At 44.5% G+C, this 19,161-nt stretch overlaps 1 protein-coding gene across 3 annotated transcripts in view; it reads right to left on the reverse strand.

Moving 5' to 3' along the window:
* Nucleotides 1–6,923, reverse strand: part of LOC119268820 (UDP-glucose:glycoprotein glucosyltransferase-like) — a 22,275-nt gene extending 15,352 nt beyond the window's left edge. For all 3 annotated transcript variants that reach the window (XM_037550544.1, XM_037550536.1, XM_037550530.1), the window contains exons 1-9: nt 6,548–6,923; nt 5,404–5,781; nt 5,165–5,318; nt 3,846–4,017; nt 2,888–2,961; nt 2,695–2,791; nt 2,475–2,587; nt 2,196–2,311; nt 1,300–1,357 (exon numbers count right to left, since the gene is read on the reverse strand). In XM_037550544.1, the coding sequence (XP_037406441.1) occupies nt 1,300–1,357; nt 2,196–2,311; nt 2,475–2,587; nt 2,695–2,791; nt 2,888–2,961; nt 3,846–4,017; nt 5,165–5,318; nt 5,404–5,781; nt 6,548–6,726 (1,341 nt within the window). In that variant the 5' untranslated portion in view covers nt 6,727–6,923. The remainder of the gene's footprint in view (nt 1–1,299; nt 1,358–2,195; nt 2,312–2,474; nt 2,588–2,694; nt 2,792–2,887; nt 2,962–3,845; nt 4,018–5,164; nt 5,319–5,403; nt 5,782–6,547) is intronic.
* Nucleotides 6,924–19,161: the final 12,238 nt, after the last annotated feature.

Raw genomic sequence — 19,161 nt, forward strand, 5'->3', positions numbered from 1 at the left:
GGCCCCTCTCCCTCACTCCCACTCTCAACTCTCCACCGCCCACCCATACCCTAGCGGCCAACCACCACCCCGTGTACCCCTGCGATGGCCCGCCGGATAACCAAGGAGTTGCGGGAGCGCTGCCAGATGGCGTGGCTGCTCGGCACCTTCCGGTCCGATCAGCTGCCGCCTCGACGCGACGGCGGATCGGGCTCCAAACATGGTTGACCCTGTCCGCACCCCTAAGCCGCCGCCTGTCACCGGGACCCTTCTCGTCCGCGCGATCGTTGTCCTTATCCCGCAGCCATCCTCCTCCCAGGTGGCGCCCGCGTCCCTGGACGGGGCTGAATCAAGCTCCGGCGAGGAGGAGGACGACATCAACTGGTCAGACATCGAGAGGGAGGTCAGCGAGCAGCTCTCGGAGGCGCTACAGGCCTCGCTGCTCAACACGCCGCCCCCACAGGGCCGCGGCTCCTCTCATGCATTGTCGTCCCAGCCGCCGCGCCCCCCACCTCCTCAGAGTCAGCGCCTACCCTCCCTGCCGCCGTGAAATAGTCCTCGACGGCTCAAGCAGCTCGTCGCACGGAGCAGTCACATCCTCGCAACACTCGATGTCCTTCGCGATGTGGCAGGTGGCGCCGCCGCACATCCTCGCCGACCCACAGCGTGCTATCGAGTGGGCGCTCGACCACTCGAAGACGACCAAGGAATATGACGCCCGTCGCCACCGGCGGCTCAACACCGAGGCGCCACGGGAGGGGATCCTCATCTCCGAGCGCGAGGCCGGCCGGCGGGCGGAGGAGAAAGCCAAGGCGCTCCGCCACGAGCGTGTCGCCGCAGCCCAGGACGGATGCCGCGGCGACTGGAGCAACGATGACGGCAGCGTTGGCGGCAACGGCAGAACCCAGATGGTGTTGGAGATCCAAGTTCAGTTCATTAGGTAGATTAGAGTAGCTTAGCTAAGTTTTATGTAAATTTGAACTAAGTTTGATGTAATATATCCGAACTATATCTGAATCTAGTTTGAAATCGTTTAAATGTCCGGATACCGGGTAAAAAAAATTGGTTTAGCGTTGGGTAACTGCACTCCTAGCGGTTGACGTGTCCGCAGACAATTAGGGGTTGTCTGCTGGGGGATAACGTTGGAGATGCCCTAATCAAGTTGGCCAAACTAGATTTCCTTTTTTCAACAACGAGATTCAACTAGCTTCTCCAATAATATACAGATAGGTGCTGATGCGCTGTCCATTACTAATACTAACAAACAAAAAGAACTAGCCAGGTAACACATCTAATAGTACACTTAAATAAAAAATTCACCTTTAATCGGATGAACTGATCAGCTAAAGACAATTCCTCACGGACCATGTCCATTAACCTGCCAGATAAATCATAGTTAAATATCTATTTTGCTAGTTATTATATATAATATATTTATGTCAAACTGTAAAATCAATGAGCATTTTAACACAAACTTTTGAAGTTAGTGATGTAATGTCAAGTAGAGCCCAAAACCAGAGCAAAGAAAGAAAAAGGGCCAGAGTCAGGAAATACAAAGAGCTGATGGAGAAGGAAGTAGACCAGTAGAGAAATGAAATGAATCCCAAATTGATCTGCTTCAATAATAATAACTATTATACGGTTATGCCAACCCCACCGCAAAACCTAGCAAACCCCTATATGCTACATAAGTGAACCGGAATTGCAACTAGCAAATCACATGTCCATCATTGTCTTCATATGCTCCCAAAATCATAGGAATAAAAGCCATATTTGTTATAATCTTCTTGACTAAAATTCTCTAATCAGTTGGTTGCGCGCTTGCTCTTTCTTTCTTGTTTGGTTATAGCTGAGTGTTGTTGCAGTTGGAGAGGGGCTTATCAGACACAGGATAAATGGTGTATGCCACGCTTTGGGAGAAAACACGACATTTTTCTCTCTGAGTAAATTGAAAAGAGCCAACACACTATTATTTGTACAATCTTCTTTCATTATGATTTCGAAACTGTCACTTGTGATAATGCATGCTCTGTTGCCAGGTTTCTAATCACAAGTAGAAGCAAAAAATTAGTTGTCAGTTGTTGCCAGGATACACTGATTAAAATCCACATTGGGCATAACACAAAGGCAAATTAAGTTGAAGTTAGCTCATCAAGGTGAGGAAACAAAGTAAATAATCAGAAACACCATTATCCAGGAAGTATGGTAGAACATACAGGTAGAGATCAAGATCCTCGATATTAATCAAAGCACCGTTCAAAGCCATTAATGACTTGCCAGGTGGCACCATTCGCTGGTTTGCTATGATTTCATCTTTGATTGAATCGTCAACCTGTACGATATTAAAAAGTTGTTAATAATCTGAACCTGGAACAGTGGAAGTAGTTCATATGAACTTCCTTACAAACAACACCTTTACAACTCACTTTTTTTCAAATGTCATTACTTGTGTGCATAGCTGAAGGTTAAAAGGGAGCTCCAGATATGGCACTTACCTTCATTCGTGATAGTGAAGAAACTACACTTGGGAAATTTTGATTGATTTCCTGCATTGACTGTAAAGGATCTGATGCATGAAGAATCCTCTGTGCTGTTTGATGACCCAAATCTGTAGTGTGGAGAAGAACATATATAAAAGAGGTGCTTCTATGTCATCACATGATGCACAGTTATAACTTGTAGGACAGATAGAATCAAGACAATGGCCAACAATACCTTTGAGTTCCCAAACTTCAAGTGTGTCTGATACTGTTGATGACAATAGATAATCCCTGAAGGACATTATCTCAGCATTTAGCTCTGGCTTGCGTTCCTAGAGAACAATAGACGAGGATAAAAAAAGATGAATACTTTCTCCATATGCAATAAATAGTCACCATGGTTATTGTTATGACTAAACTAAACGAACCAAAATCTTGGAAAATATGAACCCTCTGACTTCTTGACTGAGGTCCTCAGTTTTAGGATCTTCCAGTGCAACACCTGGAAAAACATAGTAAGGATCATTAAGATATGAAATTTGTGACTGAGTGTGTGTTATACGGAAGAACAAAATAAGGATCATTAAGATTTGAAATATGCATACATATATATATGAAACGTTTTTCCTACAACCAGGTGTGGCTACTCTCGCGTGCCAACTCTAACAATGTAGAGAGTATATAGCGCACTGTAGAGTGCGCGCCCACGATACGACTCTAAAAATGTAGAGACTAGAGAGTATATAGCACACTGTGGAGTGCGGGCCACAATACAAAGTATGTAAGGCCATGTAGGTAGTATATAGTTACTATTTTTTAGGTGGTATGCATTCTTTTGGACATACTCCTTTTTATGTTCAAACATATACGGAAAATGCATCTTACAAATGAGTGTGGTTAGGTGATTTTACATACTACCGCTACAAACTCTCTAAGTTGTGACATTCGGCATGTCAATATAACTACACCTGGTTGTAGGAAAAAGGTTTCAATGGAGTGTAGTTACTCCCTAAGGTTTGGCATGTGGGAGTACCTACACTCGGTTGTAGGACAGAGGTTTCAACCCGGTGTAGTTACTCCTACATGCTGAATCTCACACCTTACAAGAAGAGAGAACATATATAGCTGCCAGCTACGATGCCCAGCTCAGCCACCCACCCGTACGCACACAGCATCAAGCAGCCAAAAGACAAAAAGGGTTGAACTCGTCTTCCCAACTGATTTATTTCAGACAAAGAGGTGTGTGTAAGTTATTTTTACTTGGTCATTTTCAAGGGGATGAAGCAGATTTACTAAATCACATATTGGAATTCTTGCTTATTAAGAGCTGAGTGGAGATGAGTGCATGCTCGGTGCAAATAAAACACCTAGCACAAGCAGAGTTACCCTTCTTTATAGCAGTGTCATCCATGGCTTTGTATTCCATGTTTTTTAGGGCGAGTTCCACCCCATAACCACTCAAAGTGACTGCATCTGCAGCACCAATGGAACCACAAAAGCTAGATGTAGCCTGACATCCAGATGGCAGAACAGGGCGCAGTGCATATCTGACTTTTCCCTGAATACAACATATACTATATATTAGACATTTGCAGCTTACAGCCAATGCAGCAAAATTAGAGAAGCAAAAGAAGACATAAAGTGTGATATGATGGCAAAGAAAACTAGATTAATAAAAACAGAATCAATTTCACCATTAGAATAAGACACATTTGACTATCTACAGACATGTTCAAAGTTAAAACCATTACATATGCGGTTGCTGTCCAGGAAGAGGTTAATACATATACAAATTATTCAGGATCCAAATAGTAGGATAACCAAGTACTATCATGCATAGGTTTGACATGATTCATTGAAACAATATATGTTCAGTTGCTCACAAATATTACCAGTGATATGACTACATTCATCTAAGTTCTATTACCATGTGGAAGATGAACTTCCAGTTATTAGGACTATCAACTAGAAACAGCAAGAAGCAATAGGCTATCAGTGATTACGAGGCTGTTTGGTTTGTTCACCCCCAAGTTGCCATGACAAAATATTGGCAAGCCATGTATTTTGGTAATTAGATGTACTTGGCAAAGTTGCATAGGCTACTGGTTTGGAAAGAAATAGACTACCAACATTTCCATGCATCAACATGCATGTTACAACATAGAATCATGAACGAGCCAAAGATACTCTGGGACTTAAAACAACCACAGTTATTCTCTACTCTCTATTATCTATGTTAGTTATGTGTGAATAGCAAGGAAATCAACGAGGTACATGCAACTAAAAGAATGGCAGCTACATCTGAAGCTACAGAGCAAATTCAAGAGAAGGTGGGAAGGAATTTAAGGTCCGACATGGAAGCAAAACAGGCTGGTGGAAGATAATTCTCTGTTCCTTGATTCAACTGAAGCTGCACAATTAAATATTCGGCTTGAACGATGACTTAAGAGCAAAACCTAGCAAAAAGTGGCTGGTAATACCAAAATCTAGCATGGCGCACTTGGGCTCCAATACAAACAGTCCATATGTTGACATGGTAGCTAAGCACTCATTAAAAGTATCGCTCTAACACCATATATATTAATGGGTATTTGATATACAATGCCCCTGTATAAGACCATGTATCTTACTTTCCATGGTTCATTGTTTTCTCAAGACCTCGGATGCCTTGAAATATACCAGAAAACAAGTCAAGAGTATGTCACCTGCTTTGATGCTTCTGCCAGATGAACATGCAACTCTTTGAAGCATTTTGTCCCAACAGCGCCATAAAATATAGCAACTGGAGCAGTAATATTTGAGCGAGGATATACATGGTCAAAGTCAAATAGTTCAGGTTGTCCAGTGGAGTCCGTAGCTCTGTTCAACATAAGTTCTGAGTTTCAACCCTGTAGCCAGAAGCCCTAAACGAAGTGACTAAGAAATAAAAGATGAAGATGCTTACCCTTCGCCTGATCCCTCGAGCCATTTATGTAGATCATCTGAGTTGAAAAACAGAGTGTTTCCTGTATCTACCCAGCAGCAAGTTCCTTCCACAGCACCGCTGCCAGAAATTTGCTCTAGTGCATCATCTTTGACAGGAACTGAAGATAAAGATTCCTCTGCAAGCTGCCTATAAAGCACTAATCTTGGCGATGCTGATCTAAGTGTAAGAGAAAACTCAAAAATTGAAGCCAGTGGCTCGCTGAGAAATGAGCGAACATCCTCAACAATCTTCTGGGCACAACATTTAGCTGTCAGACATTCAGATCCTTTGTCCAGTTCCTTCCAATGGCCAATAAAATCCCAAAAATAATCCTTCCGTTCTTTTGAAAGCAGTTCACTAATCAAAGTAGTAAACGGACAGGATTAGGTATTTCCAGAAAAAATAACAAGTAATATTGGCCAACAACAACAGTGATGCAAATATTCATTAGCATGTACTACATTTATCTATGTTTCCTCATGGAAAGATATTTCTCGATTAGATCTAAAACGTACCAGTACAGCATCTGGCTACATATAATAAATTTGGCTACAATAGCACACAAAGATAATCTTGAGTCAAGAACAATGAAATAAATTTACTACCAGCCTTCAAGTGTCGCAACGAAAGCAAATGTTTCAGCCTTCAAGTGAACAGAAGAGACATGGTGCTCTTATCTGTCACATTAGAGTCTAATAGTTTATGAAACATAAAACCTCATTAATCTCTCACTGCAATAATTTTGTAATTTGGTAGGATTCGGTTTATTATAAACACCATAATTCATCTGGTGAATGTGTGTTACTGAACCACGAGTGCATATTACTGACCGGTGAGTGGTATTCTAGTGTGTTGCATAGTGCGCATGACTGTTCGACAACATACTATAAGTTTCTAACAATTAGAAGGAAACGACTGAATTCTTAGCACAATTAGCTAAACATATTAATTAACCAGGCATCGGCAGAATGGCTCGCTACTAGTTTCCAGGATCGCCAGGTCCCAGTGGTAAACCAGCAAACCACAGAATGAACTTACTGAGGACCACTAAATCGGTGCAAAACGAAAAATCTCGATCAAACAAGGACAAGTATACCAGCATATCGTGCCGGAAACCACTCACCTGGCTTCGAGCAGCAGCGGCGTGCCGGCCCACTTGGCCCGGAGCGCCACCTGCACGTTCTTCTGTCGCCTGATCTCGGCAACCGAGACGCCACCACCGAGGCATCCCACGAGCACCACCGCTAGCAGAGCGAACGCCGCCCACGAAACCCCAGATCGGGACCCTCCTGTCGTCGCCATGGGGGAGGCGCGCTTCGACCCGAGGCCCTCCCGCCGCTTCGATCGGAGTTGCTACACGACAGAGGATTCGGACTGTGAACCGCACATCAGGAAAGGATTTGTGAGGGTTTTGGGTTCGTCGCCGACGAGATGCAGAGCGCGAGGGGCGAGGAGACTTCGCCGGAGACCCGGGGGCTGGGGAGTGGTGGTGTGGGGTTAGTAAGCTTTAAAATAAGGACTGACCACCGCCGTTGGATCGAGGATGAACAGAAGATCTTTAGTTTGAGACGGTAAGAGCATCTTGGGCCCTTCTGCTAAATTTAACGTGTAAAATTTAACCCTCCGTATCATCACTACCCTTTTTTCCTAAAAAAAACTTAACTCACCGGAAAAAAACTCATCAGAATAATGTCATGTTTTTACAGAAAACTTTCAATCTACTTATCTTCAATCATAACAGTAGAATGAATACCAAAAATAATAAAAATTACATTTAAATCCGTAGACCATCTAGCGACGACTACAATCACTGAAGCGAGCCGAAGGTGCGCCGCCGTCATCGCCCCTCCCTCGTTGGAGCCGGACAAAACGTTTGTAGTAGACAGTCGGAAAGTCGTCGTGCTAAGACCCCATAGGACCAGCGCAGCAGAACAGCAACCGTCGCCGATGAAGAGTAGTGTAGATCGGAAGGATCCAAACTGAAGTCACACGAATGTAGAGGAACTATGACTAGATTTGAGCAAATCCACCAAAGACAGATCCACCAGAGACACATCTCCACACGCCCCACCGACAATGCTAGACACACCACCGGCACGGAGCTGGACGGGGAGGACCTTATTCCATCTTCAGGGAGCCACCATCGTCTCGTCTTCCTGAACAGGGCACAAACCCTAACATAATTCGAAGAAACATCTGAAAAACATAGCCCTTCCGCTGGCAAAGTGAAAGTACTAGTTATCGACTATAGGGGGTGAATAGGCAATTTTTATGAAAGTCTTCAAGACAAGCAATGTCTTCGAAGATAGACAATCAAATAATACCTAAACAGGATGCAGCGGAGGATAACCTACACTGGTCATGCTACAGTCAAGGAAACAGTACAATGAAAGCACGAAGACAGATAGCAGCTAGGTAGAGCAGATCAAAATAGAAAGACATTATGAAGCCAATTATGCAAACAGAGATGATAGTCTTCACACAATGAATTCAAATGGAACAGACAAGCATAGACTTCACGAAGCTAAACTGTAAGTAAAGGGTGAAGTGACAGAACCAGTTGCTTGACGAAGACAAAGATTTGGTAAACCAATTCCAGCTGTTGTGACAACTATACATCTGGTTAGGGAGGCTAAGATTAAACTAAGAAGACCACGTCTTCACCTTATCCCCCTTGAGTTAAGGTCACTTAGTTCTCGCCCAATCACTCAAGTAAGTCTTCAAGCACTACTAGTGAAAAGCCTAGCAGTAGCGCGGGTTAAATGCTTAGCAGTAGCGCAGGTGGCCATGCTACTGATACGGCGCTACAGCTAACGCTTATCAGTAGCGCGGTTTGACCCGCGCTACTGCTATCTAGGGATAGCAGCAGCGTCGGTCTCCAACACGTGCTGCTACTAATAGCTGTAGCGCCCTTGAACAAAGAGCGCTACTGCTAAGAACTCGCTGCTGCTAAAGTCATACCCCGCGCTACTATTATTAGTTTCTGAATTTTCTTTTTCTCCTCCATATTTTGTGCTGCTGAATTTTTTTAGGGCTTTATACAATAATCTCTATCATATCATACACATACAAATGTAACTATAGCATATACATACAAATAGTCTCATCAAATCATATCATCATCATAATCATCATCCAACACAAAGTCGTCTCTCGTCATCATCTCGAATATAGCGATACAAGTCTCGAATACTTGCAACTACATCGTCATCCATCTAAACAATGATATACGCGAGAAGAGCTATCACTGTGAGTGAGAGTGAAACTATGCAGTACATGAGGTGACGGTTATGAGTCCTCTCTCGCGCTAGCGTGAACCTCAAGTAACTACTTCTGCTTCTTGTTTGCTTTTGAAGCCTTTATGGCTGGCGCCCGAGACCCCATCCACTTGTGCCTGACACTCAGGCCACTCGTCGTACACTCCTGGAACCTTCCCTTTGTACACAACATAGCATTGCTTCTTCGTCATCAAAAATCTAGGTACTTGTTAGAGATGCATCTTCATCTAGAGAATGTACAATCATATGCAACAAAAAATACTATAGCAACACGAAAAAGAAAGGGTTAGCAACTAGATGCAACATATAGTACGCAAACTAATTAACTAGAGGTACGTAGGTCATCGTACCCAAACTAACAAAGTAGTGTTACGCAAGTTCGGCATGGACCGTAGACATCACAAAGTTTCATCGCTGCAGAAAGTATACAAGTTCAACCGACACATATCATCATCAGCATCGTAGATCACTAGTAGTTCCATCCTTCCATATCATCGAGGATGGACCCTAGCTTCTTGAATGGCGTGAGGTCCCAACGTTGCATGCCTATGCGAGTTCGGACGTCAGCTCGCGATATAGGGCCGTGGTGGAACATCCCCTTCTCATCGATGACTTCTTTCATGGTGATCGTCGCAATGTCCCTCTGGATGCGAAAGAAGTCATCTCTAAGTTTATAATCTGCTTCTCCATGAGATTCTACCCACTTGCGGATATGATCATTGTTTCTGCTTGTCATGCGAAGCTTTTGGTGATCCGTGCTGAACTCAATCATGAGATGGAGGAGGTGGAATCCATCTTTCTTGCTTGGTTTTGGGACATGGATGCTCTAGAAGTTAATTTTATGCGAGAAACCCAACGTCTTGTTCCTCTGTGTAAGGTCATTTCCCTACTTTGTGTTTTGGATGATAATGACAACTCTCCGTTGGTCTAATCTTGTGTTAGGTGCTTCAGGTTCTCGGTGATTAGGCTTGCATCACTTAGTTATTCTCTCTGGAAGGAAAAGATCGAAGACGGTGTTTGTCCATGTGTTTATCTCTTTGGTCGTAGGAAACCTGTACTATTAAGAGGGAATCCACATCGGAAGGAGTTGGGTGAATCATTGCACGTACACATTTTCCCCACCCACCTTGGCCTTTTGTTCCTTGCTTGAGAGAGAGCTCTCCTTAGTTTTCAACCGTTGTTGTGATCTCTCGGCGGTTGTACCGCTCGCTCGAGCGGTTGTACCGCTGGCCCTTGGTACCGGCCCAACCTCCCCCCTGGGGGTGATACCCTGGGGTTGAACTTCCCAGTATATGACCAAGCGGTTGTACCGCTGCCCTTGGGCAGTGGTACCGCCACCACGCTTAAAAGTATCTGCGGAGCTCATTGGCGGTTAAACCGGCCAAGTACCGCTCAACTACCAGACATGGTTCTAGTTTGATGCGGTACTCGGGCGGTGGTGGCCCGGTTGTTCCGGTTGTACTCTACGCACCAGTACCACCGGTGCCCTAAGCGGTTCTACCACATAGGACTTAGCCACCCGGGGTACCAGGGCTAGGCGGTTGCACCGGCGCAGTACCGCTCGATCACCGCTCACAGGGGTGACTCCCTTCTGTTTCAAAGCGGTGGTTGAGCGGTGGCTGAGCGGTTGTTCTTCACAACCGGTACTACCGCTTATCTGTCCGGTTGTACCGCTTGGTAGGGTTTCTGCAGTATACCCGTGAGTTCGGGTTGTACCGGGATGAGGAGCGATTGTACCACTGCAGTGCTGTTTTCGCAGTAACGTTGGATTTTAGGGTTTGCTATATAAGGGAGGTTCTTCCACCTACCACTATCACCTCTTGCCTCTTTCTCTCCACTATTAATGCCCTTCAAGCTTTCTTGCCCGATCTCTCTCTCTCTAGCTAGCCACTCAAACTTGTTGAGTTGCTAGTGATTGAAGGAGGAGACCTAGATCTACACTTCCACCAAAGGATACTTGATTCCTCCATACTTTCTTGTGTAGATTTTGTTACTCTTGGGTGTTTGAGCACCGTAGACGGTTGAGGTCACCTCGGAGCCACATTCCATTGTGGTGAAGCTTCGTGGTTTCGTTGGGAGCCTCCAATTCGGTTGTGGAGAGAGCCCCAACCTTGTTTGTAAAGGTTCAATCGCCGCCTTCAAGGGCACCAATAGTGGAATCACGGGATCTCGCATTGTGTGAGGGTGTGAGGAGAATACAGTGACCCTAATGGTGTCTTGGGGAGCATTGTGCCTCCACACCGCTCCAATGGAGATGTACTTCCTCTCAAAGGGAAGGAACTTCGATAACATACCCTTGTCTCTGTCGGCTCCACTATTGGTTATCTCTCACCTTTACTTATGCAAGCTTATATTGTGTTGTATCACTTGCTTGCTTGTGTGCTTATTGTTGTTGCATCATATAGGCTGCTCACTGATGACCCACAAGTATAGGGGATCTATCGTAGTCCTTTCGATAAGTAAGAGTGTCGAACCCAACGAGGAGCAGAAGGAAATAATAAGCAGTTTTCAGTAAGGTATTCTCTACAAGCACTGAAATTATCGGTAACAGATAGTTTTGTGATAAGGTAATTTGTAACGGGTAATAAGTAATAAAAGTAATAAGGTGCAACAAGATGGCCCAATCCTTTTTGTAGCAAAGGAAAAGCCTAGAAAAACTCTTATATAAAGGAAAGCGCTCCCGAGGACACATGAGAATTATCGTCAAGCTAGTTTTCATCACGTTCATATGATTCGCGTTCGTTACTTTGATAATTTGATATGTGGGTGGACTGGTGCTTGGGTACTGCCCTTCCTTGGACAAGCATCCCACTTATGATTAACCCTCTTGCAAGCATCCACAACTATAAAAGAAGTATTAAGGTAAACCTAACCATAGCATGACACATATGGATCCAAATCAGCCCCTTACGAAGCAACACATAAACTAGGGTTTAAGCTTCTGTCACTGTAGCAAACCATCATCTACCTATTACTTCCCAATGCCTTCCTCTAGGCCCAAACAATGGTGAAGTGTCATGTAGTCGACGTTCACATGACACCACTAGAGGAGAGACGACATACATCTCATCAAAATATCGAACGAATACCAAATTCACATGACTACTTATAGCATGACTTCTCCCATGTCCTCGGGAACAAACGTAACTACTCACAAATCATATTCATGTTCATAATCAGAGGGGTATTAATATGCATAAAGGATCTAAACATATGATCTTCCACCAAGTAAACCAACTAGCATCAACTACAAGGAGTAATCAACACTACTAGCAACCCACAGCCACAGGTACCAATCTGAGGTTTTGAGACAAAGGTTTGATACAAGAGATGAACTAGGGTTTGAGATGAGATGGTGCTGGTGAAGATGTTGATGGAGATTGACCCCCTCCCGATGAGAGGATCGATGGTGATGATTTCCCCCTCCCGGAGGGATGTTTCCCCGGCAGAACAGCTCCGCCAGAGCCCTAGATTAGTTCCGCCTCATGGCGGCGGAGTTTCGTCCCGAAAGTTTGCTTATCATTTTTTTCAGGGCGAAAGACCTCATATAGCCAAATATGGGCACCAGAGGCCTGCTAGGGGGCCCACGAGGCAGGGGGCGCGCCCAGGGGGTAGGGCGCGCCCCCCACCCTCGTGGATGGTGGGTGGCCCCCCTCTGGTGCTTCCTTCGCCCAATATTTTTTATATATTCTGAAACTGACTTCTGTGAAGTTTTAGGACTTTTGGAGTCATGCAGAATAGGTCTCTAATATTTGCTCCTTTTCCAACCCAGAATTCCAGCTGCCAGCATTCTCCCTCTTCGTGTAAACCTTGTAAAATAAGAGAGAACATGCATAAGTGTTGTGACATCATGTGTAATAACAGCCCATGATGCAATAAATATCGATATAAAAGCATGATGCAAAATGGACGTATCAACTCCCCCAAGCTTAGACCTTGCTTGTCCTCAAGCGGAAGCCGATATCAAAAAATATGTCCACATGTTTAGAGATGGAGGCATCGATAAAATAAAATACGGACATGAGGGCATAATGATCATTCTTAGAACAACAACATATATATATTGTCATATGATTTCTTATGCTAAAGTAACAATTCATTCATAATTTCAAGTATGAATCAGAAACTTCATTGGAAACTAACAAACTATAATCTCAGTCATCGAAGCAATTGCAATTTATCATAACATCGAAAAGAGTCAATGTAAGAGCTTTTCAGGAAGTCCACATACTGAACTATCATTTAGTCTTTCACAATTGCTAACACTCACGCAATATTTATGGGTATGAAGTTTTAATCGGACACAAAGAAAGATAGGGGCTTATAGTTTTGCCTCCCAACCTTTTACCTCAAGGGTAATGTCAACAATAATAGTTCATGAAAACTCACATCCAATTAGCTATATATATCAGGATCTTTCCAACACATTGTGCTTGCCAAAGGATAAAATGTAAAAAGGAAAGGTGAAGATCACCATGACTCTTGTATAAGGTATAAGACAAAAGTAAAAGATAGGCCCTTCGCAGAGGTTGTCATGTGCTTTTATGGTTGGATGCACAAAGTCTTAATGCGAAAGAACGTCACTTTATATTTGCCACTTGTGATATGGACCTTTATTATGCAGTCCGTTGCTTTTGCTGCTTCCACAACACAAGATAGTATAAAGCTTATTTTCTCCACACTAATAAATCATACATATTTAGAGAACATTTTTTTATTGCCTGCAACATGACCACTTACTTGAAGGATCTTACTCAATCCATAGGTAGATATGGTGGACTCTCATGGCAAAACTGGGTTTAAGGATATTTGGAAGCACAAGTAGTATCTCTACTTGGTGCAAAGAATTTGGCTAGCATGAGGGGGAAAGGCAAGTTCAACATGTTGGATGATCCATGACAATATAATTTATTTCGGATGTAAGAAAACATAACCCATTACGTTGTCTTCCTTGTCCAACGTCAACTTTTTAGCATATCATATTTTAATGAGTGCTCACAATCATAAAAGATGTCCAAGGTAGTATATTATATGTGAAAACCTCTCTTTCTTTATTACTTCCTATTAATTGCAACGATGACCAAAACTATGTTTGTCAACTCTCAATAACTTTTATTCATCATACTCTTTATATGTGAAGTCGTTACTCTCCATAAGATCCATGTTGGGGAACATAGCAGAATTTTTAAAATTTTCTACGCATCACCAAGATCAATCTATGGAGTCATCTAGCAACGAGGGAAAGGGGAGTGCATCTACATACCCTTGTAGATCGCGAGCGAAAGCGTTCAAGAGAACGGGGTTGATGGAGTCGTACTCGTCGTGATCCAAATCACCGATGACCAAGTGCCGAACAGACGGCACATCCGCATTCAACACACGTACGGTTGGGAAGACGTCTCCTTCTTGATCCAGCAAGGGTAAGGAGAGGTTGATGGAGATCCAGCAGCACGACGGCGTGGTGGTGGAAGCAGTGGTGATCTCGGCAGGGCTTCGCCAAGCTCCAACAAGAGAGAGAGAGGTGTTACGAGGGGAGAGGGAGGGGCCAGGGACTTGGTGAGGCTGCCCTCCCTCCCCCACTATATATAGGGCCCCTAGGGGGGCACCGGCCCTAGGAGATAGGATCTCCAAGGGGGGGCGGCGGCCAAGGGGGACTTGCCCCCCAAGCCAAGTGGGGCGCCCCCCACCCCTAGGGTTTCCAACCCTAGGCGCAGGGGGAGGCCCATAGGGGGCACACCAGCCCACCAGGGGCTGGTTCCCCTCCCACTTCAGCCCATGGGGCCCTCTAGGATAGGTGGCCCGACCCGGTGGACCCCCGGGACCCTTCCGGTGGTCCCGGTACAATATCGATTACCCCCGAAACTTTCCCGATGGCCGAAACTGGTCTTCCTATATATAAATCTCTACCTCCGGACCATTCCGGAACTCCTCGTGACATCCGGGATCTCATCCGAGACTCCGAACAACTTTCGGGTTACCGCATACTAACGTCTCTACAACCCTAGCGTCACCGAACCTTAAGTGTGTAGACCCTCCGGGTTCGGGAACCATGCAGACATGACCGAGACAACTCTCCGGCCAATAACCAATAGCGGGATCTGGATACCCATGTTGGCTCCCACATATTCCACGATGATCTCATCGAATGAACCACGATGTCAAGGATTCAATCAATCTCGTATTCAATTCCCTTTGTCAATCGGTACATTACTTGCCCGAGATTCAATCGTCGGTATCCCAATACCTCGTTCAATCTCGTTACCGGCAAGTCACTTTACTCATGCCGTAGTGCATGATCCCGTGACCAACTACTTAGTCACACTGAGCTCATTATGATGATGCATTACCGAGTGGGCCCAGAGATACCTCTCCATCATACGGAGTGACAAATCCCAGTCTCGATTCATGCCAACCCAACAGACACTTTCGGAGATACCTGTAGTGTACCTTTATAGCCACCCAGTTACGTTGTGACGTTTGGCACACCCAAAGCACTCCTACGGTATCCGGGAGTTGCACAATCTCATGGTCTAAGGAAATGATACTTAACACTTAGAAAAGCTCTAGCAAACGAACTACACGATCTTGTGCTATGCTTAGGATTGGGTCTTGTCCATCACATCATTCTCCTAATGATGTGATCCCATTATCAATGACATCCAATGTCCATGGTCAGGAAACCATAACCATCTACTGATCAACGAGCTAGTCAACTAGAGGCTTACTAGGGACATGTTGTGGTCTATATATTCACACATGTATTACGATTTCCGGATAACACAATTATAGCATGAATAATAGACAATTATCATGAACAAGGAAATATAATAATAACCATTTTATTATTGCCTCTAGGGCATATTTCCAACAGTCTCCCACTTGCACTAGAGTCAATAATCTAGTTACATTGTGATGAATCGAACACCCATAGAGTTCTGGTGTTGATCATGTTTTGCTCGAGGGAGAGGTTTAGTCAACGGATCTGCGACATTCAGGTCCGTATGCACTTTACAAATATCTATGTCTCCATTTTGAACATTTTCACGAATGGAGTTGAAGCGACGCTTGATATGCCTGGTCTTCCTGTGAAACCTGGGCTCCTTGGCAAGGGCAATAGCTCCAGTGTTGTCACAGAAGAGAGTCATCGGGCCCGACGCATTGGGAATAACTCCTAGGTCGGTAATGAACTCCTTCACCCAGATTGCTTCTTGTGCTGCCTCCGAGGCTGCCATGTACTCCGCTTCACATGTAGATCCCGCCACAACGCTTTGCTTGCAACTGCACCAGCTAACCGCCCCACCATTCAAAATATACACGTATCCGGTTTGTGACTTGGAGTCATCCAGATATGTGTCGAAGCTAGCATCGACGTAACCCTTTACGACGAGCTCTTCGTCACCTCCATAAATGAGAAACATATCCTTAGTCCTTTTCAGGTACTTCAGGATATTCTTGACCGTTGTCCAGTGTTCCATGCCGGGATTACTTTGGTACCTTCCTACCAAACTTACGGCAAGGTTTACATCAGGTCGGGTACACAACATGGCATACATGATAGACCCTATGGCCAAGGCATAGGGGAAGACACTCATCTTTTCTCTATCTTCTGCCGTGGTCGGGCATTGAGCCATGCTCAATCTCGTGCCTTACAACACAGGCAAGAACCCCTTCTTTGACTGATCCATATTGAACTTCTTCAATATCTTTTCAAGGTACGTACTCTGTGAAAGACCAATGAGGCGTCTCGATCTATCTCTATAGATCTTGATGCCTAATATGTAAGCAGCTTCTCCAAGACCCTTCATTGAAAAACACTTGTTCAAGTAGGCCTTTTTGCTTTCCAAGAATTCTATATCATTTCCCATCAATAGTATGTCATCCACATACAATATGAGAAATGCTACAGAGCTCCCACTCACTTTCTTGTAAACGCAGGCTTCTCCATAAGTCTGCGTAAACCCAAACGCTTTGATAATCTCATCAAAACGAATGTTCCAACTCCGAGATGCTTGCACCAGCCCATAGATCGAGCGTTGGAGCTTGCACACCTTGTCAGCATTCTTAGGATCAACAAAACCTTCCGGCTGCATCATATACAATTCTTCCTTAAGGAAACCATTAAGGAATGCCGTTTTGATGTCCATTTGCCATATCTCATAATCATAGAATGCGACGATTGCTAACATGATTCGGACGGACTTCAGCTTTGCTACGAGTGAGAAAGTCTCATCGTAGTCAACCCCTTGAACTTGTCGACAACCCTTAGCGACAAGCCGAGCTTTATAGATGGTCACATTACCATCCGCGTCTGTCTTCTTCTTAAAGATCCATTTATTTTCTATGGCTCGCCGATCATCGAGCAAGTCAGTCAAAGTCCATACTTCGTTTTCATACATGGATCCTATCTCGGATTTCATGGCTTCCAGCCATTTGTCGGAATCTGGGCCCGCCATCGCTTATTCATAGTTCGAAGGTTCACCATTGTCTAACAACATGATTTCCAGGACAGGGTTGCCGTACCACTCTGGTGCGGAACGTGTCCTTGTGGACCTACAAAGTTCAGTAGCAACTTGATCTGAAGTTTCATGATCATCATAATTAACTTCCTCTCTAGTCGGTGCAGGCACCTCAGGAACATTTTCTTGAGCTGCGCCACTCTCCGGTTCAAGAGGCAATACTTCATCAAGTTCTACTTTCCTCCCACTTACTTCTTTCGAGAGAAACTCTTTCTCTAGAAAGGATCCATTCTTGGCAACAAAGATCTTGCCTTCGGATCTGAGGTAGAAGGTATACCCAATAGTTTCTTTAGGGTATTCTATGAAGACGCATTTTTCCTATTTGGGTTCGAGCTTTTCAGGTTGAAGTTTCTTCACATAAGCATCGCATCCCCAAACTTTTAGAAACGACAGCTTAGGTTTCTTCCCAAACCATAATTCATGCGGTGTCGTCTCAACGGATTTCGAAGGAGCCCTATTTAAAGTGAATGCGGCAGTCTCTAAAGCATAGCCCCAAAATGACAGCGGTAGATTAGTAAGAGACATCATAGATCGCACCATATCCAATAGAGTGCGATTACGACGTTCGGACGCACCATTACGCTGAGGTGTTCCAGGCGGCGTGAGTTGTGAAACTATTCCACATTTCCTTAAGTGCGTGCCAAATTCGTGACTCAAGTATTCTCCCCCACGATCTGATCGCAAGAACTTGATTTTCCTGTCACGTTGATTCTCAACCTCACTCTGAAATTCCTTGAACTTTTCAAAGGTCTCAGACTTGTGTTTCATTAAGTAGACATACCCATATCTACTCAAGTCATCAGTGAGGGTGAGAACATAACGATAGCCACCGCGAGCCTCAACACTCATTGGACCGCACACATCAGTATGTTTGATTTCCAACAAGTTGGTTGCTCGCTCCATTGTTCCGGAGAGCGGAGTCTTGGTCATTTTGCCCATGAGGCATGGTTCGCACGTGTCAAATGATTCATAATCAAGAGACTCCAAAAGTCCATCTGCATGGAGTTTCTTCATGCGTTTGACACCAATGTGACCAAGGCGGTAGTGCCACAAGTATGTGGGACTATCATTATCAACCTTACATCTTTTGGTATTCACACTATGAATATGTGTAACATTATGTTCAAGATTAAATAAGAATAAACCATTGACCAGCGGGGCATGACCATAAAACATATCTCTCATATAAATAGAACAACCATTATTCTCGGATTTAAATGAGTAGCCATTTCGTATTAAACGAGATCCTGATACAATGTTCATGCTCAAAGCTGACACTAAATAACAATTATTGAGGTTTAAAACTAATCCCGTAGGTAAATGCAGAGGTAGTGTGCCGACGGCGATCACATCGACCTTGGAACCATTCCCGACGCGCATGGTCACCTCGTCCTTCGCTAGTCTCCGCTTATTCCACAGCTCCTGTTTTGAGTTACAAATATGAGCAACCGCACCGGTATCAAATACCCAGGAGCTACTACGAGTACTGGTAAGGTACACATCAATAACATGTATATCACATATACCTTTGGTGTTGCCGGCCTTCTTGTCCGCTAAGTACTTGGGGCAGTTCCGCTTCCAGTGACCACTTCCCTTGCAATAAAAACACTCAGTCTCGGGCTTGGGTCCATTCTTTGGCTTCTTCCCGGCAGCTTGTTTACCGGGCGCGGCAACTCCCTTGCCGTCCTTCTTGAAGTTCTTTTTACCCTTGCCTTTCTTGAACTTAGTGGTTTTATTCACCATCAACACTTGATGTTCCTTTTTGATTTCCACCTCCGCTGATTTCAGCATCGAATATACCTCGGGAATGGTCTTTTCCATCCCCTGCATATTGAAGTTCATCACAAAGCTCTTGTAGCTAGGTGGGAGCGACTGAAGGATTCTGTCAACGATCGCATCATCCGGGAGATTAACTCCCAGCTGAGACAAGCGGTTGTGCAACC

This window comes from Triticum dicoccoides, chromosome 1A (genome assembly GCF_002162155.2).
Source record: "Triticum dicoccoides isolate Atlit2015 ecotype Zavitan chromosome 1A, WEW_v2.0, whole genome shotgun sequence".
Taxonomy (NCBI): Eukaryota; Viridiplantae; Streptophyta; class Magnoliopsida; order Poales; family Poaceae; genus Triticum; species Triticum dicoccoides.